Source organism: Necator americanus, chromosome IV, assembly GCF_031761385.1.
Source record: "Necator americanus strain Aroian chromosome IV, whole genome shotgun sequence".
Taxonomy (NCBI): domain Eukaryota; kingdom Metazoa; phylum Nematoda; class Chromadorea; order Rhabditida; family Ancylostomatidae; genus Necator; species Necator americanus.
Window position 1 is genome coordinate 17,313,938 of NC_087374.1, and position 27,724 is coordinate 17,341,661.

Consider the following 27,724-nt stretch of genomic DNA (forward strand, 5'->3'; position numbering starts at 1 on the left):
GAAAGCTGGAATGCTCCATTTTAACGAAATTTTTTACATACGTAATTTGAAGCTATTAACATGCGTCCCTTTCTCATATTTCACGTAAGGATTTCTTTTGCTTCTGGTAGGATTACAAGTTTACCTCACATCACAAAATTGCAGTGGACGTGTGTGATTCTTCAAAACAATTTAGTAGATAGTGAATTATATCCTAGCGGGTGATGCAGCGTATGATTAGCGGTAGGTAGGCAGAGTCAGCTACTTAGGTGCCAACGAAAGTGAATCTCTTTAGGATACGCACCATCGCTAATTACTCTGACGAGGCATGACCAGGGCATGCTCGAAATTCCGCCGGGACGCTCTTTACACGCACCCTTTCACTTTCTAAAGAAGATTATCCATCATGCTATATAATAACGCGCTTAGTCCGTGTGTGTGTTTGTTTGTTTGTTTGTTTGTTTGTTTGTCTGTGTGTCACGAAAATACTCCACAGTGATGCAAAACTCTCCACCGGTGAGGTGCCGAACCATCGCCATGCACCTGATAGGCGAGCACTCTACCTTTTATCCATTCTCCTAAGTTATGTCTCCATCGATGTTGGCTTTAGCACTTCGTTCTTTGCTAATAGCTGAGAACGGAGGAAACTCATACTTCGAATAATGTTTCCAAATTGTGGAGATTTGAGAGAAACGTAGATGTTAAACCAAGTTCTATTGTTCTCCAAATATAGAATCGATGCGTTTGGGGAAACACCATAAAATCTTTCATCTATGCTTAAATTTTCGTTTTAAAAAAATTGAAGAAAGCGCTGATAGAAAAAAGCAATTCTAATTTTACAAAAAAAAAAATTATTTCTTTTCAATCGGTGAGGGCGAGCGGAGCGAACACCAAAGCCCAAAAAGCGTTCAGGCTGGTTAAAATTTAAAGGAGATACACAGCAACACATAGTTATGTAATTTGCATACAATCATATAATATAATCACATAATTAGTATAATATAGGTCAATATTCATTTTCCTTTTTTTTGGTTTAATGAATGGCTATTTTCTTGTATATAAATTCTAGTATCGAAAACGCAATTAACGTTCCACTTAGCGTTCGCGTGTTCAGCCGGGCTGGACGACTTCTGCCTGACGGAGGAGTGAGCGAAAGTGCCTATTTTTGATGGGAGTGACCGTCAAGAGGTTGCACGCTCACCCACATTTAGCGCCATTCGACGACCACGCGTACAGCAGCAGCAACTAGTTCTCGGAATTCATTTACCGCTTCAAAAAAATGTGTGCCACTGCAAGTACACAAAATATGGGAATCGATCCTTTCTTGTAAAGGATGAAAAAATGACTTTCCCCAGTCTATTCGCAACGGCGTTAAAGACATCAGACAGGGTGCTTGTCGGCGCACTCAGCCGATCTCGTTAATGCGGTGCGATTTCACGAGACGACCTTCCATCCTTTCTTAGGTTCGAGGTAAGATGAGGTTATGGTAAAACGGACTCACCGTTTGATCAGTACTGTAGCTGTATATAAGTCCCGTTGGAAATCATATTTCTTTCCGAAAGCTACGCCAAAAATGTTTGTAGGTCGCCACTTTTTTGTGCTGTAATAAACATACTGTTGAAGGATGTTCTCTATTTCACCTTCAATCTTTGACAGAAAAGTAAGATAAATCTTGTCAATCATCGCTACCGTATAATTGTAATGTTGGATGATTTTTCCGGGAATCTACTCTAATCTACGATTTCTTCAAATTATATTTGTGGCTGCTACAACCAGCTAAACTGTTCTTCGTTCCTCGCAGAACTTTTGCTAGTAATTACCTACAATATATGGCAAACTTATTCTTAAGACTTTGTAGTATGAAAGTAGTACAAGAGTATGAAAGTACACGTTACGTACGCAGTTTATCATTACATAGGCGAACCGGTTCCTACTAAAGAGGGTCTCTTTAGCTGCAAAGGGATAAGCCAGAGCGGGATTGTGATTCGTTCCTATAAGTAGACTTTTCGACGTGAGTTCCAACAGATAGGAATATTTATTTCACTGCTATTGATTTATCGATTAATGGTTGTAGACTTTGCTATTGCTGCGTTGGTTCTTTTCTGCTTTCGTCTTCCGCTCACATACTTCCCTCTTTCGCCTCTTTCAAGCATGCTTTTTTTTGTTCCTTTCCAATACTCGCTTTGGCTGGCAATTTTCCTTTTCCCCCACTAACTCCAAAAGCCCATGTTTCGTTTTTGTCCCTCTTAAAACTCTTCACATGTTATCTTTTTCATTTTTCCGCTCTTCTCTACTCTTTCTAACTTAACTATCCTTAGCCCTAACTACTTCATTTTCCAAACTACTTGTTCTCTCCCTTCACGTTCTGAATTCCTCCTATTTCTTTTTCTAAAGTCGAATTCTTGTGCAGATTTCGTTTCTTTTTTCCAAAGTTCTTCTCTCGAACCATATTGAATCCTCACCTTTATTACCTTTATTACCTTTATTACTTTTATTTACCTTCATTTTAACTCCGCTTTTATTTACTTATTGACTGGGTGCTGTTTGTTCGCTAGGAATTCTTGTATTGTTCATTTCCGTGTACTCAGCACGTCTTCTTTGCCGAAAGATGAAAAAAACGTAGTCGTCAGTTTGTTCACGATCAGTTGTACAAATGCACAAAATGTCCTCGAACATTGACATCTTTAGGAGATGTGTTTGGCAAAAATGCGACTTCAGTTTATCGTATTTAGCACCTGAGGAGAGGAACAGAAATGACAGCGATTACAGTTGCATGCTATGTTCCTATCGATTGTTTTATTGATTACTCAGTAAAGAATGGTCTTCTTGTCATTCGGTGTTAATTGTCTAGCTTCGAATCTCATCTCGGCAAATAAAAGGCGTCCTACTGGCACGCGTATCGCTCACACCATTTGCAGGATGTGCCATTGCGCTCAATTGTTCTTCGACTGGGCTTCTGCTTTCGCCGTTGATTGATTTTTGCTTCTTACCTTGTGTAATCACGTACATTTTGAGCCTTTCAATTGTAGAAAGGTGGATCAGGTTGAGCTTTTCTCTTTTTGGCGAGTTCTTATTTGTAGATTTGTTCTCGGGATAGGACGCGTCGAGTGAATTGATTGTAAATAATAATGTAGTGCCAAATACAAAGTGGGACTATGAGATGTATGTGTAAGTCACGTGAGCTTTTCACTACTTTACGATCGGATGAGTCACAGCCGGCGGTGCAACGAGTGATGGGGTAGAGAGGCTTGTTCACGCCTGACCGGGTTGTCTTCGACGAGAAGGTCATCTTGTGGGCGGAACTCCTTTTAAATACAAAACGCTAGTGCGCCGTTCTTGTCGCGGAGTCCTTTTGGGGTTGTTTGCCCGGCAGTTACTGCTACAGAAATTCCGAATTTTGTGCCAGTTGCCATGTCAATCCACTTTTTTTCGGAAGCTTTAGGAATATATCACATACTTTTGTTTAGAAATGTTTCATATGGAAGGAGAAGCTAAATTTACACTTCCAAATATACAAAATTCTTATATTTGTGAATTCACGCACTGATGAAGTACAGATGACAGTCCCATGGACAATGTGATTAATTTGTAGGGTCTCAGTTTGTTCTATTTTTTCTCCCCGATTTTTTTTATTCATGCGCTTCATCATTCTGACTTTTTCTTGCAAAATCTAATTCTTTTAGTTGGGTTCTACCGTTATAAAACTAATTTACAAATCCTCCGTGTTTAAGGGGGCCTTACATATTTTAATGTAGATGTAGTTTCTTGAGAATGAAAGAAACTTCTTGGATTGACTAAAGGTGCTGGATTTTCGATGTTCTTCCTTGTTTCGTAAAAAGTGGAAGATGGAAGCATTTGTGAACGCACTACATACGCGTCGTTTCTCGGTTGTAGAACAGGCCAGTGGAGCTGCGCGAAAAAGGCACTGACTTTAAGGGACCCAGATGCGCTAAGGAGCAGATCTCGTTTAAGGTCAAAGTGAAATGTTTGTCGTATGTCCTTGGTGTGGCATTTTTGAGGAGAACGAAAACGGCCCAAAAATAACAATCGCATGTGTTCTGATAACAATTCAATACTGAATTTTAAACTCTAGAGCTATGCAAAATGGTCTATGTAACATTTTGAATGGATTTCTCCTTAACTTTGAAAAATTTGAGAAAAAAAATTAAACTACATCTTAGAAAACGTGCTGTGAAGGAATTACTATGGTGTCTTCTTCTTTTCTGTTCTTTCTTCGTCTTCGGAAATTTCGAAATGGTTTTGTTCCTAACGTTAGTTCATGTTTTGTTCGTTTCGTGACATTCGATATCAATGCGAACCCTACTCTCTGCTACATTCTGCTACATAAGATGAGGTGTGGATAGGATTAGTTATCCTTGTTTTTTTTGAACAACCTACAAGTTCTTATTTCAAAACAACAGTGCATGCAACTATCATCATTTGCATACATTTCTTCTGTCCTTTTGTATAGGTTTCATGGTGATTGTTGGCAAAATTCTTAGTTTCCAACTACGGTAATTTTAATTTGACGCATCCAAAAATATAGTAGAGCTCTTACTTTTGTTCCCTGTAAATAGATGTTTGAAAAAAGACTATCTTTTTCGCCAGCTATTTTTGGATTGACATTCCTATGTCAGTTCTCCATACTCCTTTTCGCATAGTTCGAGAGTTTGAAATTTAATGTTGGATTGTTACCAGAACACATACGATTGGTATTGCTTGACCGTTTTTGTTCTCCTCAAAAATGGCACATCAAGGACTCACAACAAATATTTCACGTTGATTTTGAACGAGATCTGTCCTTTATGGCATCTTTTTTCCCTTCGTCATCTGCGTATCCTAAAATTAGTGCCTTTTTTCCGCGTTGCTCCACTAGCCTGCTCCGCAATTAAGCTATTCTATCGACAAAATATATTATTCCTTAAAAAAAGTCGCTTTCTTGGATTTGCGGCAGTTTCTTCTGTAGCGCCCATCTGCCTTCTTTTGGTTGGTGAGTAGGCGAAAGATAATCTTTTTGGAATTTCAGCCGATCTTCGATAGGAAAAAAATACAATTACTGAGAATTAGGTTTTTTAGATTTACATAGCAGTTATTGGGCGTGACGCTCTGCTTTTGCCACTTTTTCATTACCTTAAAGGCATCACCACACGAATCCAGGGAGGTACTGGTTTCAGGTGGGTAATGCCTACGGGATCGTAGATTGTAGCGAAGAGGGTGATTCCGTACTCTCTCCCTGTATCAGTGTAGACGACCCCGGAACGCTGTTGCTTACGACGTCCCCTATTGCAGCGCGCCACTCTTGCGCCATCCCGCCTGCGATTCGTCCGAATGAGTTTTCGACAAATCACAGGCGTGGGTTTTCGACCAATCGCAGGCGTCGAAAACTCATTCGGACGAATCGCAGGTGGGAGGGCGCAAGGGTTGTGCGCTGCAATAGGGGACGTCGTAAGAAACAGCGTTCCGGGGTCGTCTACACTCATACAGAGAAATGTACGGAATCACCCTCTTCGCTACAATCTACGATCCCGTAGGCATTACCCACCTGAAACCCGTACCACCCCTGATTAGTGGGGTGATGCCTTTAAGTCCACGATAATTCCTCCAGACCACCAGTCTACGTCATTTTATTGATATCTCTATGCAGCATTCCAATTCCTTAAGTCCTATAAATAATTCTTTAAGTAAACAGACTTATCAAGGAATTATTAACAGAGAATTTGTTGTTATTACCAAAGTTCTCAATAGATATGTACGGTTATTACACACTATGCTGTCTAGTATATACTGAATCACGCACTTTTATCGATTTTATTTTTCGAAGCCTACAACTGCTACAAAATTTCTCACAACCGCATGTCACATGTTCCAGTTTGAATGATTCGCGTCCATTTGTCGTTCATGCCACGTCGTCATATACTTTGAATATCAATTGTCATTCGAATGTTTATCGCGCCCGCTTGGCGCTGTCAATGGCTGCGAATCACTGATATTCATGTACAATAGGACATTTCCTTCGTTTTTTTTTAAATGAGATTCGGTTAATAACCTTGAGAATTCTATGGTACATGCTGAATGAAGTTTATGATAACTTAACGGTTACTGGTATTGTACAGTAATTTTTGTGCTTACCATTTGTTTGATTATTACTATTATAAACATGTTTATACCTATACTTACTGCTTATTACTGCTATTACTATTCTTAACTCTTTTTTGTTCCCTTTCCTCGTTGAGTTTACTGCCGAGAAGAAAATCCCGTCGTATACGAACGCTCAAGAATTAAGGGACTAATTTCCATTTTAGTGAGTTTATAACAGTCATAGAACATAGTCATAGACATAGAAAAGATTTCCTTTTAAAGTTGTTGAAATCCCATTTTGATTTCGAAACGACTTGTTTTTCTTTTTCAGCGTACTTCAAGGCGCGGAAATAAATGAGCAGATACATGAATACAGAAATGGAAATTGTGACTCTTTTATTCAATCGGAATTTCAATGAGAGTCCCAGTCATAAATATACCTGGGGGAATTTTTGGGACAGCAGCCACTTTCTAGAATTCATGTTAGACAGAGATAGAGAGACAGTCCCGTACTGTTTGCCTTTCCAATCGTTTTGAGGATACAGAAGTAGACGACAGCTATCGAGCTTGTAAAATTTTCGGCATTCCTTACACCTATAAGGGGGTATACTGTTAAAGAGACAGCCGAACTATTCGAGGATTATAAGTTTTCCAACTTTTTTCTTGCTGTCGAGCCACTACACACCGACTGCTGGATCTTCGTATAGTATAAATTCAACATGTGTACATAATGTGCTATTTTCTTCTGTGTATGAAGTAGCGACGTGTGGAACCAATTCGTATCTGCATGTGTAATAGTGCGGCGTTCACATCCACGACGACTTATATCGCTTAGCTGACGAAAAAAAAAACGAACAACTCCCACCATATGGGGAATTTCTCTATCGATTCCGATTAACCATGGTGAACGACAAGCTTACAGCTGATTTCTACTCATTTAAATCCCCTCGAATGTCCTGCGAATAAAAGAGGAGGCCGGAATCCACTCAACCTCATTTTTTCGTCTTTCCAATGGATTCATGAGGAGTAGAAAGAGGATGGTTAAGGACTGTTTGATCCGATTATATCGATTTGATCATAGCTGTCGTGGAACTCGTTTTGCGGTTCTTTGAGAAAATTTTTGGTTCCCTTAAATCTAATCCTTTCCCTGAATTTACTGTGACTGTCTCATTTATTTTTTTAAAGTTAAAAGGATAAAGTTTCTGGCGTCACTCCGTTGGGATGCGCCCCCACATTCACTTCAATTCAGAATCGTTTGAGATTTACGAACGTGTAACTTGCGTATACAGTGACTTGCGGTGGCTAGCCAATGTGTCAAGTCAGTAGTGTTTTATCCTCTCAGACAAGTCTGGTACCAATTTATTAATCCTTGGTGAGCACTGGGATGGATTCGAACCTGCAATCGATCATGCAAGAAGCCGAACCTCTAACCGCTACACTACACCCGCCCTATTTATTTTTTTAAGTCATTAAAAATACCTAAGTCTATCTGTTTCTTCATGTATTTATATACTCAGTGATTTTCTCTATTTTTTTAAATAGATTTCCCTTTACTATCATTCCTATCTGTTTTCCACCATTTATGTAAATGTTAGTTAAATCGAAGTTTACCTTCCAGTAATCTGCATCGATCAGCTTGTCATCCATGCTTACTGGTTCTAAATCTGTGTGTACTGATATCCTCACCTGTGTACTCCTAGGAATGTGACAAATAAGATTGCTTTGATTTGAAAAAAGAAGGAAAACACTTTAGTGGAAAATGGTCGGTGACCTCATCTTAAAAAACCTTTTCTGATCGGGGACGTTGTCCGTGCGACACCTAAATTTTAGCCTTCAGTACGAAGATTGACCGTGATCGTGATGTATCTGAATTATAGGGGATTGTTGATGCTGATGGTAGTGCCTGAAACGTTGATAGGGAACAGCGAGCATGAGAGGTTTTAGGGTTATTTTCATTAGAATGCAGTTATTTTGAGACCAACGAAACTATTAAAACTGCTATAATATACCTTTTTAAGTCAAATACAGGAACATATTGAAATAGTAACTAGTGAAATCCTCGGATTATCAAGATTCTTGTTGGATTTGACGCAGAGGTGAATTACGCTGAATCAGTTATGTATCTATGGTTTAGCTTCACTCTTTGTGGCTGACATACTAGGAAGAACCATTCTTTTTTTTCGCACAGAGAAGAGCTCCGAAAACGTGTTTGTACTTAAGCCAACTAATCTCCGCTATGAAGGTCTTACACAATCGCAAAAAGCTTCGTTTTGTGCACAGCACTTAATCCACTGATGTTTCGGTTTCTCATATCCATTCATTCATTCATTCGATCATTGATTCATTCATAAATTCATTCTCATTTTATCTCTCTATCTGCTGCGAACTGTGTTGTCTTCAGTTATTAAATTTTGGATCTATCTTTTGTTTTCTTTGATTTTATCTTCTACTATTGATTTTGGGCGGGTGTGGTGTAGCGGTTAGAGGTTCCGCTTCCTGCACGATCGAGGTTCGAATCCGCCCTAGTGCTCACCAAGCCTTTCATCCCTCCAGGGTCGATAAATTGGTACCAGACTTGTCTGGGAGGATAAAAACACTGACTTGATACATCGGCTAGCCACCGCAAGTCATTGTATAGGCCAGTTACGCGTTCGTGAACCTCAAACGATTCTGAATTGAAGTGTACGTGGGGGCGCATTCCAAGCGGATTGGTTAACGCCAGAAACTTTATCCTTTACTTTTTTGATCTTGGATGAATTTTAGACCTGTTTGACACTATCTACGTGACTCTTAATTATTTCTTTCTTTTTGGACTTGTCTTTTCTGGCGATTATTCCCTATTACTTGTCTCTTCTTCTTTACTTGTTTCTGTTTTCTTCGAATTTTTGCAGCCTTCTCATTTTCACCTCCTTTCCTTCACGAATTTTGTTTCTCGATCACGAACCTGTTTGCAAGTTCTGCTAAAGTATACTCTTTTTTTCAAACACTTTCTTCAGGTGAATGGTATGATGCTTGTCAAAATTCTTCTTTGTTCAACACTTTTCTCTCTGTGAGCTGAAGTACAACTGAATGTATTATTCTTTGTTGTTCTCGCCCATTACTCCTTTCTTTCCGCTGGCTTTTCAATTTTGTGAGTTCGCTTTTCTGTTATTAGTACTTCTCAAATATCCTGCTCTCGTCTCCTTTGTACATAATCTTTTTCATCTGTTCATTTTGTAGATTTTCATTTTTTTTTGTGATTTTCTCATTCTTCATTTCTTTCCATTTAATCCATCTATTTTTCGCTATTGATTTAACACACACCAGTTAACGATTTATTACTTTAAAAGAAAATCCCAACTATAAACGTTGGCATGATACGCGGCCGCCCGAACCGGTGAACTGCGCTGGACAGCTGAACCGCTTCTTCTTGAACCATTTCTAATGGATTGCACGGATTCAGTATGGTCCCAGAATTTATTCATTGTCCTTACTTTTGTCCTTTTGCTCGAGGATTTCATGGCGTGGTTGAATCTGGAGTAATTTTTTTCTGGAATCGTTGTGGACAAAAAAGTTCCCCTATAAAAACTTAACGTTGGTGAGAGCCTTCATTTTTCATCTAGTAAAATGTCCACCTCAGGTCTATCTTACATGTATTCTATATGATATCTTGATACACTTCTATGCTAGTGTGTATATATTATTCTCCGTTGTTTTCACTTGCAAATCTGTTTAGTTTCGTTAAAACGACTCCCTTATACCAATCAATCTGTCCATTCACATTCCATCTTAGCAATCAACGGAAGTCAGTTTTAATTGATAACATGCGAACATCATTGCTTACCTCCACTTTCTCACCTCAATTCCTACTATTCATTTCGTTCGATTCGTTTATGGAAGTTGGTGCGTGTCGAAACAATTTGTATCGAGTTGGCTAGTCTTACGCTGACGTCATTTGTCACGTTCCAGACGGGTTCCGGATGGCGGCTGTGGCGCAGTCGGGCGCGCGCGAGGCCCTGTCGACGTACCCGTCGTCGCCGACGTCTTCGCCCTGCGACTCTTCGTCGCTCGCTCGCGGCGATTCGACAACGCGTAGCCCGCGATGTGAGGCTTTTGTGATGACCGGTGACAAGATCTTGAACCTCAACCATCATATCTCGCCAAACTATGCTAAGGTAAGCAATCTTGAATCTTACAATTAAAAGTTATTTGTAAAATCAACAGATTTCTAAGGAAAATTCATGAAAATAATTTTTCGTCGCGTGATTTCCTAGGGTGGCCTGGCCGCCAAAATACACTTCGGACTTTTTTGAAGTCTACAGTAGGACAGAATCTCGAAGGTTCAGTTAGGAGCGTGTTTAATTAATTAAATTGGGGACAAAGCAAAATTCTAAGGTCTTAATAATATAATGTGGGGTTTGTACAAGTCCATGATTTAATGCTGTGCAATGCAATGCGCCAAGGCTGAGAAATTAACATTTGATTGGTGCAGCGACGTGAAATAGTGGGAGTACGGGGTTTTAGAAAATTGAAAAGGTGGAAAGGATTAGGGTTTCCCTTTTCGGGTTCTAATAAAAGCAAATGCACAAAATGTAGAGAAGCCACAACTTTGTTGAGGGATCATCAGTTTTAGTTCGATTTATACGGTATTGACCCTCTCTATTACCTTTCTTTGATCTCTGACATCTCTCTATTTCGTGGTGAGTTCAAAGGCGATGGGGCGTGTAGCTCACTGGAGCTTAGTAATGCAATCGAATGCCATTTCTTACACATGAATCGCTCGTAATGGTCTTCAGAAGACCGTAATAATGAATGCGATGAGAAAAAATTGAAATAAATTTACGCATGTGACGATCTTGCTACGGTAGCTATTAGATGGACCCTCGAAACAGCTCATTGATATTCCGTTCTTTTTTCTTGTCTACGTATGTACATTTGCATTAAAAAATCCATACAAGCTGACTATGCTTTACCTAAGTATTTTTGCATATTTTATTCATCTGGGGCACTTATCTCTATCCGTGTGAGAGTGATATTCATTTCACCATAAGTAGGGGTGATTCAGTGAAAATGAAGGGGAGTAAAGGCAAAAAGATAGGTAGAATATAAGTGGGAATGACTTTAGTTGATCAAACGACTGATACTCGAGTGAAATATAATCAGGAATACAAAGAAAAATCAATCTGAAAAGGACTAGAGTTTCTTTTTTCGTTCATTTCTTAAGATGCATCTTCTATTTAATCTTAATGGAATGTGTCGGTAGAGAGTTGAAATATTAGTCCCTCTGATGAAAAGATTAAGGTGACTTCTGTTTGTAATAATTCTTGCGATTTTGCTATATAAATTTTGAAAACATGTTTTTCCCCTTTCCCAGAATATTCCACATAAATGCGAGAGGAAGGAGCACCACATGTCTGGAAGTAAAATGTCAGTCAATCGGCGATAAACAAACTTGTTTATTACTGTCTCCTGACCATCGAATATCACTTATGTTCGTCCTTAGGTCGCTGCATAAACTGGATCAGCTTATCTTGTACTGAAACTTTCTGTTTGAATATAAAAAAATTTTACTTCAGTTTTATTTTTTGTAAGAGATTCAATATGAAACCAAAGATAAATGTAGTGTAATAAAAAACGACCTCTTGAGTCTTGCTCTCTTCCTTCTTTCACCTGTTATCGTTCAAACAATAAGTCTATTTTTCATGAGCTTTCGGACCCTGCTCTCATTCCTGGATAGTTATACACGAGGTTGTTTATTGACTCTATTGGCTAATTTCATCCATTAGAAGCTGAAATGGGCGATGCAATCGATTATTCAAATTCGGACCTGGGTCCAACTTTCTAATCCTTCATAGCTTTTGTTCCACAAATCTTCCCTATTTTACTAACCTTTACTTGGAATTGATTGTGCAGTTACTCTGGATTCTGAGGAAATTTTCTTCTTTGTTTTTTCTGGTGGGCGTGTTGCTTAAAGTCCTCATTTTTCCCGCATTTTGTTTTTTTTTTCATTTCTATCTACCAATTAATATTCTCATTATTGACTTGCGAATTGACCAATATTGATTTTCTCATGGTTTTACGTCATGAAAAAAAGTGCAAGCTTTCTCTTGAACTTAGAGTGTTCTCCGAGGCCGTAGTGTTTAATTTCGACGCTTTACACAATAAGCGAATGGGGACATTGTGCTCGAAATTGCTGTTTTCGTAGGGGGAAAAGTTCTTTTCTAATATTTGCGGTTTTGAACAAAGCGACTTAAAAGCAGCATGTCACGAAATCGACGGTGTTGCGGTCTGCGAGGGACAATATAAATTTCGGGTTGTAGATTACGAGTTTGAGCCTGGCCACGCTCGATACCCCATCTTGAAAAAGGCGTGGCCTTAGTTCCCACGAGCTACGTTGGTTGATTGGGTTTACTCGAAGAGGCTTGTGAGAAAACTACAGTGATTTCCGACCGCTCACTCACGCGTGTCGCGTCCTAACGTACCTCGTATGAACTAGGTCCGATCCCCACATCGTTTTTCAGGACGATTAGAAGGATTTGAGCATGGCTCATACTTGCAACCCACCACTCGACCAATCTCGTAATATGTTGCCTTTAAAAGCAGCAAAGAAAACATGAGAGGACATTACTTTCATGGATATCAGGACAGGTTAACTGAATGGTTATCTGAGCTTCTTTTGATCGTTACATTAGATAGTGTAGATAGACTTAGAGGAATAAGAGCTGAGCTTTTCAACTGGAATGGACTTCCTACAAAAAAGGATAAAGAAGGATAAAGTCACAGGAGTATCAATGCATTTGGGATGCGCCAATGCGTTTTACTGGAAAACGAAGAAGAAAATAACAAGAATTTTCATCTGAGCATTTGAAGCAGTGGATTCTAAAGGTTTCAGCGTCTTTTCTTCCTTTTTTGTTCCACTTGAAACCTGAGAACATGTCTAGTTCTCTGCCATTTTGAATAGTATGAAGAATACAGCATCAAAACTGCGGAAGTTAAATTCATCTCATAGCTAGAAGTACATTAAGCTCAGGAAGCTGTGATCATGTAGGATTACTTACAGAAATTTGAAGCAAGGTTAACAAGATATGGTATCCACGTCCTCGTCCATCCAGTTCTATCTGATGCAAGGGACTTTGCTTCAATTTTTTAAATTCTCCTAGTTATGATTTTCTTTACTTCCCCTTTTATTTTCACGAACAATCAATCCCAATGCTGCTTGTAGAATTAGTTACAGTAGTGCACTGTGGTGTTTTTTTAGATCAATTTTTTAATTTTTTTTTTAATTTTTTTGAGTTACGAGGTCTAGATTGCACTCAGTTCAGATCTAAAACGCGTTTCAAGGATTTCAGAATATCTGCAGCGACAACTCATTGATGAATTTCCAACTGAAAAAAAGATGTTTCGTTTTTTAGCACCCAAAATCGGTCATACATCAATCGGTGTGGAACCGTAAATATTGCCTACTGGTATTTTCGCAACGAAACTACTCAAAGACTTTAATAGTTCTTTTTTGTCATACGAACTTGAAAGTACTTGAAAAAGAGTGCACGCTGCTTAGGCTGATTTAGTAGAAGATTCATGGAATAAGCTCCACGAGGTACCAGCTGCTGCTACCCTCCAGGATCGTAGATGTAAAGTATTTATGGTCTTAGCAATTACTTGCTACTAGTACCAGAACTCTTTTGAGTAGGGGAAGGTGTAGCGCAGCCAGTGAAAGTTTCGGCTGTGGCTGCACTACCGATACTTCGAAACCTGGGCCTTGATCCCACTAAAGATAGATAGGCTCCGGTTTTGTCTGGCTGGATGAAAGAAACTTACCTGATACATCTGCTGACCACCACAACACGCTGTGTAAGCTGCGTACGCAATCCATTTGACTTCACAAACCGCTAAGGATTCAGAATTGAAGTCAAATGGATTGACGCGTCCTGAACAGATCTATTAACTACGGATACTTTACCTTTCATCGTTATTTGAGTTCTCTTCAACGGATAAAATACTGCTCGAATTGAATCGTTGTATTCGTTGTGGTGACCAGGATTCGAAAGTCCGTCCTCGTTTACGATTACGATCAAGTCATAAATTCTACTTAGCACCAATCGATTGATTGTTTTCAGCCACTAGTCAGAAAGAAATTATGCGCACTGACAAGCAGATTTCGACGTTGATTCTCTCTGGGAATCGTATTCCTCCTCAAATTCTCTGCCTACTCCTCTAGCAAAGATGTCCTTTGCTCCACATAGGAGCTGGTTCCAGACGTAGGATTGCTGCATGCGTCTGTGTGTGTACTCACTCAAACACAGCGTTAAAATGCTAAATTTCCCTGTAATTACTGTGCAATCGACCAGCTCTCTGTGCATTCAATCGCTGCGCGTTTTCGAGTTTTTTGCTCGAGGTCGATTATTTTCCGTAACTGCAAACATCGTAATGGAACTACCAGTTTCGTCTTGTTTTTGTGCATGTGTTCATTATTGCATAGGTTGCTTTGTTCTGGGACATAATCGACTACAAATATTTTGGAACATTGATTTGTAACTGTGCTTATTAATTCTGTGCCAAACACCATTATAAGCCCAATCAATAATTTTTTGCGCGGAGCAAAATTGTGGTCTGGGGGCTAAATGGATGTCAGCGGAACAGATTTTCATCTTCTTAGTAGAGCTTCCTCAGTTACTTGATCATTATTGAGCGATCTTGCCTTTTCTGCCAAATTCTGTTCTTTTTTACACTACAGTGGGGAATTTTCTCGAAGAAGAGTGCTTATGGTAATCTTTATGTACTAGACTGCAATTCTGACACTTCTGAAATCCATAGAGCTGTTAATAAGTAGATATAATATATATTGTATAATAATGCGGAGTATAGGTTTTGAGAATAATTACTTAATTCTAAAAGAATCTATGTAGAATATATGATTATCCATATATTAATGGATTGAGTATGTGGAATGAGCACTGTAACTGATTGCTTATCTTAGAATTAGTTATTTTTATTTTATTATTATTTAGTTTATTATTTCTTTTTTATTAGAAGTTTTGGAGGTGTAACCTATCAGTCACGTGAAAATATGACTTTTCTGTTTTGTGATCTTTTCAGGGTACTACAGATAAGCCGAGAATCATCGCTACTCATTTAGGTCGCTCGCGATCAATTACCACCATCCACGCAAATTCTCGAAACACCTAAACCACGCCCAGCGCCAACATTGTCCGAGTTTCCATCTGTACGTAGAAGTATGCGCAGTCGAATACCAACATCACGTAGTCAACCGGAAACGGTTAACACGCAGCGACAGGTATGCTCAATACATATTGATTGATTGGTTTTATTACAAATAAACATGCATTGATGAAAGAGATGCGAATTATTCGAGTAACAGTGAAGAACAGGTGTTCCTAGTGGCCACTGAACAACCGTGATGGATACGCATCGTTTCAAACGCTACTACAACACATGAACATACATTTCTCTTGGTCATTCGCTGCTTGTCTCGCTCTCTCTTTTTTTAAAACTTTTAAACAATTTTTAAATCTCATTTCCGGCGAACTGATGATTTCTGAATTTTTACATAAGTCAACAACTGAAAAGCTGTACACACAAAGGTGTTCCCCCGACTCTGGTGATGATTCTTCTGCTATGGCTTTATTTTATCTTCCTGTTTAGTAGAGGTCTTTTTATTTAATATAAATAGAACAAATGCATTCCTATTTAATTTAGATTATATCAAATCTTATAAAGAAAAAGTGAAAAATGATTCAAACGAAAGAATGTTAACCTGTTGAGAATTAAAAATAAAATAATAATGAAATTTGTATGTATGTAAGTGATTATTTTTCCATTTTTCTAAATTATACTCTTTTATAATTTCTATCTCTTCCCCTTTTTCTGGATATTTTTAGGCGCTGTAGGATTACTTTGAACTTTCTGCTTATATCCTATGAAATTTTCCTAAGAGTGTTTCTTGCAAAATTTCTATCACCATCACTGACCTCATTCTGGACGTCCTATCTCTTTAGTTTTCGTACGCTCGGATGAACTTCTCTAAGCTTACACATAGTACATGAGATTAAATCCACACAGTGTGGTTCTCAGCGCGAAAAAAGCCATCGAGGAGGCAATTTAGTCGATTGCTTTGGTTATACTGTTCTAATGTCATCACTTGTATTATTTGTAGGTCTCATGCCCAGATCAAGTTGCTGAACGTACTTCACCACCGCATCTGTCCAACGGCTCTCCATCGTCAATCGTACTGCCACCACCAACTGTCGATGAAAAGCCGCCCAGCGCTACCGTATCCCCGACGGTAATCTCGGAAAAATCCGAGGGAACTGTCTCACATACCAATGGAGGTGGGTAATTGCACGAGATTAGCATAGTGTTATAAAAAGTTATAGGAACTAGTGAGTTATTTTTGGGCCGGCGTTGAACCTAAAAATCGCCACCTGTTCGATTCCTAAATATTTTCTGCAGAGATGTGTTAGAAATGCAACCTATTCCAGATTTCGCATCAATTGACGACGAGTCTCCATCGTCTGCAACTACGGCTCAAGTTATGGAATCATCCATGCATTCATCATACTATAAATCCGCATTTTCAAATCCACAAATTTGCCATAAAAAGACAGGCAGCTCGGATACTTTTGTTATTGTGAGTTGCAAGCGATCAGTTTCAAGCTCTCAGAGTTTTCTGGACTCTACTCTAACTCTCTACTCTGGGATGTCCTTAATAGATCTACATCGCTAGCGTTACTATCATTTAAAACTACCTGAAACTTGACACAGTTGCGGACAGGCAGCTGTTGTGTTCTAATTGGGGAGATGGGGCTCTTGTTGTCCGATTAGTGGTAGCTAGGGTCCCACCACACTGATTGCCACCGCTGAAAAAGCAGACATTGTATCATTTTGACGCAACGCTGTAGTTGCTAGTTTTCTGAACTCTTGTAAATTTGAGGTCGTGGCGCACTTCTACCCAGATTTCATAAACGTTTCAGACACCTATTGATTTCTCTGGATATAGATATCTTTTGAAGATTTCGGATTTTCTACAAGCCGTTTTTATATCGGTTCAAATGTCTAAATTGTTGTGAAACGATTGCCAATGAAATAGGAACGTAACACTTTTACCTCGTGGCTGTATTCCTTTGATAGGCGGGAAATAGTGTTCTAGAGAAAGAGGTAAGGGAAATTGCAGAAGCGAAAACTGGTTCTCTTTTACTCCAGTGTACATAGAAATATAATGAGGACTGCTAAAATTACATTCCTTTTCTTTTGGAGGACTCATTCTTTGAAGGAGATCCTCTGACCTATCTTGAATAATTTCATTCCAGATTTACTCATATGAGATAATAAAAATTTTCAGTCAACCGCTGATTCACCGACAAAACACTCAACGGTTACGGTAAATGCAATTAATTGTGCACCATCTGCATCAACGACGACAAGTCCTAGCAATAGACGGCTTATGAACACAAGGAGACAACAAACTGGTACTTCTACTGCAGTCATTCTAATTGATAATGGCATTCAATGCTAATCAAATCACCCGCTTAGGTGGCAATGAAGTATTCGGATCGTTCCGTTCGGATGGTACAATTGGTGCGGATTCGCAGTGTCCACTGGAAGAGGAACGAGAAGCAGCAAGAGAGGCAGCAAAATTGTTTAGGCTAGAGGACTGCACCAAAGCGGACGTAGCTGAGAGGCTGAATGACAGGTAATAGTTGAAGTTACGCATACAGATTACTTTACTGCAAACTAACTGTGGTTTAGGTCTGAGTTCTCGGCTTTGGTTACCACCAAATATCTAGAACTATTCTTCTTCTCTAGTCTACGTATAGATGCTGCTTTACGAGAGTTTTTGTCAAGGTAAGTTGTGTACAAATAGATTCTCGGAACAAAATAGAAGTTCTTCAGTATGTTGCTCCCTTCGGGATCAATTCTGCCGAACTCTGGCGCGGCACATAATTTTTGCAGAAAAGTATCAAATATGGCACGAGAACCCGAGTCCGAAAATTACGAAAAATATTCAGTTTTTAGGGTTGAATTGCGTGGAGATTCATCAGAACGTGAACGTCTTCTTCGTTTCTTCTCTACACGTTATCATCAGTGTGATCCAAGTCTTTTTGATACCGTTGGTTAGTTGTTTTCTTTTTCAAATCACTAGCCATTGTTTCTAGTCACGCTTTTTGAACCTCTTTCCTTTTACGAGTATCTTAAATTGCTTTAAAATGTTTTGAAGTCTTTCCGACAACCTTTTGGTTCTTCTTTTCCGTATAGAGTAGTTTTACCATCTCCTCGATATTATTTAATAATAGCAAACTTTAGAGTGAATGTGTGTGGATTTTTACTTCGTGAATTGTTACAACTCAGTAAATTAAAAAAAAAAAAACAAGCATTCGCGGTTCACTAGAAATCAAAAACTCTACCAGATGTGTAACTAACTATTGTTGGTGTTTCTTCACCTTTGCTGTGACGAAAAAAGAAAACTGAAGGAAACTAGAAATAGTTGGCTTTTTGACCCAAGCCTTATCTTTGAAATGCTACAGCATCAAAGCTTTTTAAATAGTTGGTCAATAGTATTACATTCTTCTTATTTTTAGATGACGTGCACACCTTGACATGCGCCTTACTCCTATTGAACTCCGATTTACATGGACAAAATTTGGGGAAAAAGATGACAATTCGAGATTTTATTAATAATATCTCCCATACTGGAGTACACTACAAACGTGATCTACTCAAGGCTCTATATAACAGTATTAAGGAGAACGAAATTGTTCATGCGAGGTGGGCGTTATCACTATGTTTCATGAATCAATAATTGACTCCACATATAGTAAAATTATGGTTCCTGCTTAAATATTGTTTAAAATGATTCTTGCACCTACTCCATCTCTTCTCTTTCAAATCTAATCTTCTTGTTGTCAAGGTATGCGAATGCAGTATATTATTGCCTTCTTCTTTTCAGTAAATTCGAAAAACCACTGACGTCTAAGGTTGCTTCAAAACGTTCCTTTGTCTCGCGTCAGGTCAGAATTATCTATTAATTCAGCGTTAATCGGGAATTTCCTCCTATTGATCGATTTCAGATGCTGCTTGAGGTTGATCCTGAATCACAAGTTGAATATAAATGCGGTTATATTATGCGCAAATGTGTTTATGATGCGGATGGCGCCAAAAGTAAGTTCCAACTACGGCATGCACTTGTCCCAAAATTCGCACATGTTCCATTTCGTAGCACTACAGGGCCATTCATTTTCGGAGGAAGCTTTTCTATTGCAAAATTCAGGAAAATATTCATCCATTATCAAGTTTTTCTAGCTCCGTTTGGAAGACGAGGATGGAGAGAATGGTATGCGAGGTTACGAGGTTTAGTGCTATATTTGGGACGAGATGACAGCGACAAAAAACGAAGCAGGTATGGTAAAGCCCTTTAAATTATTGCAACATGAGTTTTTGGATTAACATTTTGTTCAGATATGAGACTTTTAACAATGCCATTCTTCTTCATCATGCATTCGCTGAACCAGCTCCGGACTACAAGAAGAAACAGTACATCTTTCGCGTTAGAACCGCCAATCTGGGAGAATTTTTGTTCCAGACGACGTGAGAAAATAGCAACAGCTTTTGCGGAACCTGTGTTTTGTTTGGAATTTGACTTTTCAGGAGCTCTGCTGAGGTAGAGGATTGGGTGATGCAAATAAACTTTGCCTGTGCGCGGTTCTCATCCCGAGCTCTTCCGCCACCTGCGTGTTCGGGAGGAGCATTTTCGAGGGCCCGACTACCGAAATTGCCCAGTTCAGCGCCGTTAGCGCAGCAATTAAAAGTAGGGAATCTTTTCATTCACGTGGCTAAATAAACATTGTGAAGCTATGTCCAGGCTCATGAATCAGCCGCATGTGAATTACGAGAGCAGTTGTCCCGTGTTCGACAAGAAGCGCCACCTCTTAAGGCGAAAGGACGACCTGTAGAAGAGTTCTTTTTTAAGGAGCGTTATCTTACTCAGGAGGTAGTCCTCTTTTGATCACTCCACATTTTTCAACTATCAAGCTCCAGAAATATCGATAGCTCCGTTCAGATCCTTCGTTATGACACCTATTGTCATTTACTACGGTCCCGCCTTCCTGGCGGTGGATGCGAATTGGGCGGGGCCCCATCAGATTCCACATCCGGCGTACATTCCAAGTCCGACATCGCTGACGATCTAGACAAAATGAGTTATCGTGAGGCATTGAATCATCATTAATCCTTTTGGCACCAAGCCAAAGACCTATGTACCATTGTTCAGTGTTGCTTTCATGCCTTAGTAGTTACGCAAAATATATACTGGTTATCCCATACTTTTTGTACCCTTTCTCCTGTGAATTCCCTATTAACCTGTTAAATTTTTTTCCCCTGTAACGTTGGCTAATTGTTAGTGTTTCACCCTAAAAGCCAGAGAACTGAAAGTTGGGTTGATTAGATGATCCATGCGACTACGAAATCATAGATTCATTTAAGAAGTACTACTTCTACCTCATCTCAACTCATATTTCAATCCTCGTGGTCTCTAAATTCCACTTGCCTGCGTAAATGTGATGCTTCATATCTTGCTTTTATCGATTTTTACCGCAGAGCGCAAGCCGCACATCAAACATGTCGCATGCACGCTGCTCTACGCATCTGTCTGAAAATCAATAACACTGCAACGATTTCTTCCGCGCTACGTCGGCGATTCTCCTACGTGGAGAATCGTCACTGCGGTGCTTCAGCGAGCGAACGGGTTTTCTACACAACTATCGATTGATTGACTAACCTATAGTTTTTTTAAATTGTAGATATCCTGTCATCAATCGTATCTTCATCATTTTTCCCAACTTATTCTTATCCCAACTACACAATATTACTGTAGCCTTATTATAAATCAATAGTAACAATGTTATGCTTATGCTTGCGTTTCTGACTGTTTGTTATTGGTTGAAGTCAAGCATAATTCACAAAACAACAAATAACTGCTTTTAAATGATTGTCGGGGGTTCTTTCTTCTTTTTTTTTCTCTCTGTCTCACATTCATTTGTCAAAATGACCAGTGGTTACATGTATCTTACCAGGTGTGTTTTATTCTTGAATGTGCACGTGATCGATTATGTCTTGCTGGTTTTGCAGATTTTTTATTTGAAAGAAATAAATGCTCAATCATTGATATTTTAGTGCGTTTTCGAGAACGACAAGTATTGCGATAAGTGTGAAACTGTTCTTTATTAGGTCAACAACATCCACAAATGAAGTCAATTGTGTATATTCCGGATATGAACCGGTGTCATGGTCTTTCCTAACTATTGATCGGGATAGCATGGCGGACTACGAAAGAGAGGACGGCAAATATTTGGGATATGCAGTCGGAGAAAGGCAGAGACCAAACAGGATGCACGCATCGGTGGAGAATGTATGTGAATTGCTGCGAGCTCGTTGCGATCTTCCTGCCAAATATAATTCACGATAATTGTACTCAGAAATAGAGTACGCTTCCAAAAATGTCAGATAACAGGAATTTTAGGGAGGAACTACGATGCGACGTTGTGTCTCAAAAAAATGTTGAGATGATGAAAAGGAAAAAAAGGGAAACAAAAATTTGTTCGCATTGGCTCTCGAGAAAGAAGTTTACGTGGATTTGAAAACAGATTTAGTGGTCTCCGTTGAGAGGCGCACCAGTTGTGACAAAGTCGAATTCATAAAAGAGATGGGTAACCAGTGTTTTTGTCTAATCATTACCTCTACCCAATATTTATGTTTTAAGCGCTCTTTAAATATTACTTATTAATATTCCCGAGAAATGCCAAGTGGAAGTATGGAAGAGTGCCAGAGACGCTTTGAATAGCCGTGTACTCAAGCAGCGGCGGTGTCGCTAACGGTGTCGTATCTACAGATCTGAGTTCAAATGGATTAAGTAGTAACGGCGGAAGAAGCGGAGACGCTGCTGGATCACAGAGATCCGAGACCAACTTTGATATGTACGACTTTGATGATGACATCTTTTGCTTGCCTTAGTTTTCTGATTTTAGCCAGTATTCATTTAGATTATGTAAAATTCTATTTAGGTTGATGTTTAATAAATGCCATTACAGTCATTTTGTTATCGTTCTATGTGTTTGTGGTATCATGTTTATGCTACTGGTGTCCTCATAGTCCTGCATAGCTCGACATGTGTAACTCAAATGGAAGGCGCTATGCCTTCGCAAAGGTGCGAAAAAAAGACGGGTCTAGGAAATCAGTGAAAAGTCAAACATGGTGTAACACCGCGAAAACTCAGCTATTGATGTAAAATCAAAAGCTGAAAAAGATTTTAGTTATCACAGTATCAATAGCCACACAACACGCCAAGAAAATCAGTACGAGGTCAGGCACTACTCGAAAAAAATTGGAACTTACCTACTTTGATGCTTCTAGCATTAAAGACAGGTGTATATAGGGAGTTTGTTAAAGTATGAAACAGTAGTATATTTTATCTACTACAAAATAAACCTGATAAAGTTGTGTTTCTAAGCTGTTCGAGGATCAATAAATGCTCAAAGTTGACAACAAAAGATTTTTTCTGATTATCAACTTGTGGACTTTGAAAAATTATATCTCACCATATGATACCAGCAGACAAGGAAAACTTGACTCTTGTCAAAATGCAAGTTGTTCTAAACACTATACTGGGAACATATCCAGATTTTGTCATTTATTCCCGGTTTTAAAGTTGTTGGAATTCAGCAAAAGTCCAAAAAACCCATTCTTGAAGCTCTGACTAATATTTTTGAAATAATACGAATGAAAGATTTGGCATGATCTTATTCGCGCTTTTAGAAATAACAGAAGATAACATTGTTCAGAGGGGGGTATGGTGTAGCGGTTAGAGGTTCCGCATCCTGCACGACCGATCGGAGGTTCGAATTCGCCCCAGTGCTCACCAAGCCTTTCATCCCTCCGGGATCAATAAATTGATACCAGACTTGTCTGGGAGGATAAGAACCCTGACTTGACACATCGACCAACCACCACAAGTCATTGTATAGACCAGTTGCACCTTCGTGAACCTCAAACGATTCTGAATTGAAATGGAGCGCATCCCAAGCGCACTGCAAGCATTTCAAACATTATTCCGCATGGTAAACATATTTAAATTAATAAAGATAAGGTTCCACGTGAGATTACGTAAACTTTTGTTTAGTACCTAAGGAGCCTTTGAGTGATTTTTTTTGTTAATCAAGTTAACCAAATTGAGTTTGCCTACCGTTTTGGATGCTTTCTTTAGGGTGATGAGGCGCTTGAGAGGATAAATCACTAATGGCTTTGGTTTTTTCCAGGCTCTAAGGAAGGCGATGACGCCGAAACGTTAGCTGTTGTTTGATAAAGAAAATCAATTAAAAAACTACGTTTTAACATGCGAAGATTCAAAGACAGTCGAACATAGACAATACTTAAGGAGTCGTTTGCATGCATATTTCCACTTTCTGAAGAGAGCATATTACCAAACTGAGGCAAACGTGCAAAGAAGTAGACACGAGGAGGAGCCGTAGAGGTCAGAAGTAACACGTGCAGTGATCATGGCTATGAAAAGGTTCACAGCGTCTCGTTTACTCCCTACCAGACCCACATGAATTAATTTCACGAAACTACCTACTGCACAACCAAGCACCATTAGGACGCTGTGATGAGACCCGTCGCAGCCCATGTTATAGTTATGTGGCATCGGCGCAAAAATCCGACGCCGGGGGACACACACGCACCACACACGGACTAAGTACGTTATTATATGTCATGATAGATATCAAAAAACGAAATAATTACCATTATGATCCATAACTTGTGTTCATCGCTTCGTCAAACTATCAATTCTAGAAATCCACAACTCTGGCGGCTGCGAGTAGAAGAAGAGCAAAATCTCACTTCCCAGCTCTTTCTGATCACTGAAATTTTCCTCTTGTAGAAGCAGCTTCAGTGGCCGAAACAAATGGTAGTCAGACGGTGCCAAGATTGGAGAATAAGTTGGATGTGATAGAACTTCCCAATCAAGTAAGAGAGTTTTGCTGTTGCTCAACTTCATGATAACGCCCTACCTTACGTGAAAAAGCTTACTCGCCGGAAAATTGAGGAATTGGTGAAATTTCGCGCCTCTTCAGTTCGTAGCCGCCAGAGTTCTAGTCTTCTGGCTAGACGTCGCTAGCCGTTGCTGCCAGCTAGCTTTTCTTAAATAACTTTTCTAAGGTTATTTTGAGTAAATTTTTCGTGTCAGTACCGTGTACTGCCGTATATAGAACGTTATGTATCTGTTACATGTTGTTGCTGTAGGTAGTCGTACCTATAATTCTGCTTTTTCGATTCCATGAATTTGAACTCAAATTAAACTGGGCAGAGATGTGGTCGCCGGTCTCGTGAGCGGCAGCCACGTGATACCAGCTGGGAAATCACTCTATATAAAAAGCTCACTCACAGTTAAGGAGTCAATCCGCTCGCTAATTCAGTGTGACACCTCGTAGCGGAGAGCCAATCGAGTCGATGGCAAGGCTCAGGACACTAGTACAGTGCGCCCGAGACGATAGTGTATCCGAGCGTATTTTCGGAAATGGGGACTCAGAGCTCTCTTGAGGTCTCTGCGGGTGGACCCAAGCCTAAGCAGTTGAGAAGGCGTCATCCGGAGGGATTGGTGCAGGAGTAGGTGCACACAACGCAGAGCTGTGGAATCGTTTGGAGCGGTGGTGTTGCATCAGACAAGGCCCGAGGGAACAGCAAAGTGGACAAGGTTGCGCGTGATTGTTCAATTACATTTCTAATCCTATAATTGTATTTGCGTATTAAGGACAAAAGGTAGCCGACGTCCTTTTGTATAGTGAAGAAAATGAAGGGACCAGGTGTCCCTCTATTACTTTCAGAGGGGATGAAACGCCCAACCTGAACATTTGTAATTTATTTTAAATCATCTTAAACGTTCTGTTCTAGTATAACGACATCATGTTGGTTGTGTGAGGCAACAGTGAATACCCGTCCGAGAGTCCCGCCAACGCCGAATTTTACGCTTCTTCAGGTGCTTCCTTTGCTTGCTTTCAATGATCAATGAGAATCAGAGTCAAGCGTGGTGATGAGACACGACCCATTCGAAAACGATCCCCTCTTTCTTCTTCTTCCCCTCCAACGTTCCAACGTTCCTGTGATAGTTCTCGACTGCTGCTAATTCAATATTCATCTGTTTCGAAAAGTCGAAAATTAGCGGGGAAACCAATAGCAAATGTGAAAATCGGTAGCTGACAGAAGCAAAGATATACCATTTACTAGAAGACGCAAATTTGCCAAAATGCTGCTGAAATACTGATATTGGAATATTTTCATGTTTATTCCATTTTATTTCTACTCTAAAATCTATGAATTAGCTTCAAATTCTGACTAAATCACATAATACGACAAAAATAGGATAGTCATGTACAGAGGTCGATTCACAAAGGGACGAAGAAAAGAAAAAAAGCGAAAAAATCAACGTTTTGTCCCTGCAATATGACAGTGTGGTCGACTCTCGGCTAAGGCATATCCTTGCAAATGAGATGGAAACCTGAAACAACTTCCCGAAAATGAAGAATTCGATTTTACCTAGTATACAGCAGTTTAAAAGTGAATTTAACAAAAGTTAATGACCAAAAGGCTCAGATTCTGTGCACATCGTTATGTCTGGGAGATCGCGAATAACTCCATGATAGGTGGGTCAAAAGAGGTATTTCAAGTAGTTTTTTTTTTAGAGAAGAAGGCTTTTTTAGAGAAAAAGAGAGAAGGAAGGGAAGAGGACGAATTTTAAAATTCTTCACCTTTTTTTGAATTTTACCCATCTAAATTTTGAGAAAATCAGACAAGGAGAAATTTTGCACATAAGGGTTTTCTTGAATTCTCCATTGGTGGGTGATTTTTTGAAACTCCGTCCCATTTTTTTGAAATGGAAAAAGCCAGAATCCCGATTTTTGCTCACGTGCCGAAGAGTGTATGATTTTGAATAAAATTCAATAACTCGGAGAAACTGCGAAGTGCGAAGCGTATCATCTTCCAGTATGTTGTAGCCGAGGGTTTTCTCTATCAGATATCGCATTAACAGATCTAACAGATTCCTATCTCTGTCCCAGCAAATTTCCAAAAAGACTATAAGGGGAGAAAAAAAAACAGCGATGTGACCATTGTTAGGGCAAACCTTCTTCTCTTAAAAACTACCTTTTTTCTTCTGGTCTTCTTACGACAAGGTTATTCGCGATCTCTCAGACCTGACCTGTGCACAGAATCTGGGCTTTTATGGTCATTAAATTTTGTTAAGTTCATATTTAAACTGCTACAAACTACGTAAAATTAAACTCTTCATTTTTAGAAATTGTTTCAAGTTCCCATCTCTTTTGTAAATTTTGGCTCGGAGGTGTCGAACATGCGTGGTCCCATTACTACGTTGTCATTGGACTTTGTCAAAAGGAAATGTTGATGCTTCCATTTTACTGTTCTACGCTTGAAACTAAATATAATACTTGTAATTATGTAATCATTCAGTATTATTTATTGTGATATTTTGGAATGTATGTGATTACTTAATTACTAGTTTGGTTACTTTTGTGCTTGTTATCATGCTTATTATGCTCTTCAATTCACAACTGGCCACCGCACACTCTTTTACGACCCTCTTTCCTTGCAACCCTCTCTCTTTGCGAACCTTCGCCCCCTCCCTCCTGCGGTGGGAAAATCCCATCACACGCTTGACCCTGGTGAGAACTTGAAGCCAGCCAGCCCTGCCACCTCAGGTGATGGCACAGATAGAGGATAAAGGATAAAAAGCCTGGATTTAATCAATCCGCCCGATGGGATGCGCCCCACTTTCACTTCAATTCAGAATCGTTTGAGATTTGCAAACGTGTAACTGGCCCATCCAATGACTTGCGGTGGTTGGTCGATGTGTCAATTCAGTGTTTTTATCCTCCCATACAAGTCTTGTACCAGTTTATCGATCGAGGGATGAAGGGCTTGGTGAGAACTAAGGCGGATACGAACCTCCCGATCGATCGTGCAAGAAGCATGGCGTAGATGTTTCCTCTTAAACGTGGAAGCGACGTTGAGGCCTGCCTGTTCACATAAGTCAACCAGGAGGTCACTGTTATTCGACGTGCGCTCCATTGGATAATACCATTTTCCATACATCGGATTGTTGTTCAAGTCTTATCTTTGCATTTGCGTCCATTCCGTCGATGACCACCTGCTGCCTGGATATTTTATACGTCAACGCATTAACTTCATCATAGAAGGCGTCCTTATTGTTGTACTCAGCGGTTTGTGTAGGTGCATGGGCACTTATGACCAACAGTTTACGTCTTGTTCCGCAGACGTACAAAGTGCTTCTAGGCGACGTTGAGCCAGGTTCCCCCCTCCCCCAGGTTGTTGTAGTCGTTGCTCACAGGTATCGCGCAGCCACCTTCCTTCAGCCTCGTCGATGTATGTGGTGCAATTTTCGATGCTGATGACAGCCGATCTCTCATGCGTACTTTCTGCAGTGCAAACGGCACACATAGATATCGCAGATGCTCAGACAGTGTGGTCTGTTGGAGTTCACTCGATATTGTTTGGTAGTTCAACGTGATGAAACAAATTGTTGTTGCCAAAAAATCCATTCTCTCTTCAAGCAGTTGACCTTCCACGTTATGGCTTTGGCAGTGTGCTG

General features: G+C 39.7%; 1 protein-coding gene across 2 annotated transcripts; it reads left to right on the forward strand.

Moving 5' to 3' along the window:
• Nucleotides 1-9,860: 9,860 nt before the first annotated feature.
• On the forward strand, nt 9,861-20,702 carry RB195_001638 (uncharacterized protein; the record flags this gene model as incomplete). 2 transcript variants are annotated; one of them, XM_064198527.1, is made up of 18 exons in its annotated part: nt 9,930-9,939; nt 10,006-10,211; nt 15,173-15,331; nt 16,211-16,385; nt 16,536-16,684; nt 17,396-17,522; nt 17,587-17,746; nt 17,803-17,898; nt 18,070-18,167; nt 18,633-18,819; nt 19,001-19,061; nt 19,122-19,212; nt 19,354-19,450; nt 19,510-19,638; nt 19,699-19,858; nt 19,913-20,041; nt 20,111-20,255; nt 20,647-20,702. In XM_064198527.1, the coding sequence occupies 18 exons, from the start codon at nt 9,930-9,932 to the stop codon at nt 20,700-20,702; spliced, it is 2,235 nt and encodes a 744-aa protein (XP_064054408.1). The 2 variants fall into 2 exon arrangements, with proteins under 2 accessions (XP_013297808.2, XP_064054408.1); XM_013442354.2 differs by lacking the exon at nt 20,647-20,702 and having other exon boundaries at nt 9,861-9,939; nt 20,111-20,278.
• Between the last annotated feature and the right edge of the window lie 7,022 nt (nt 20,703-27,724).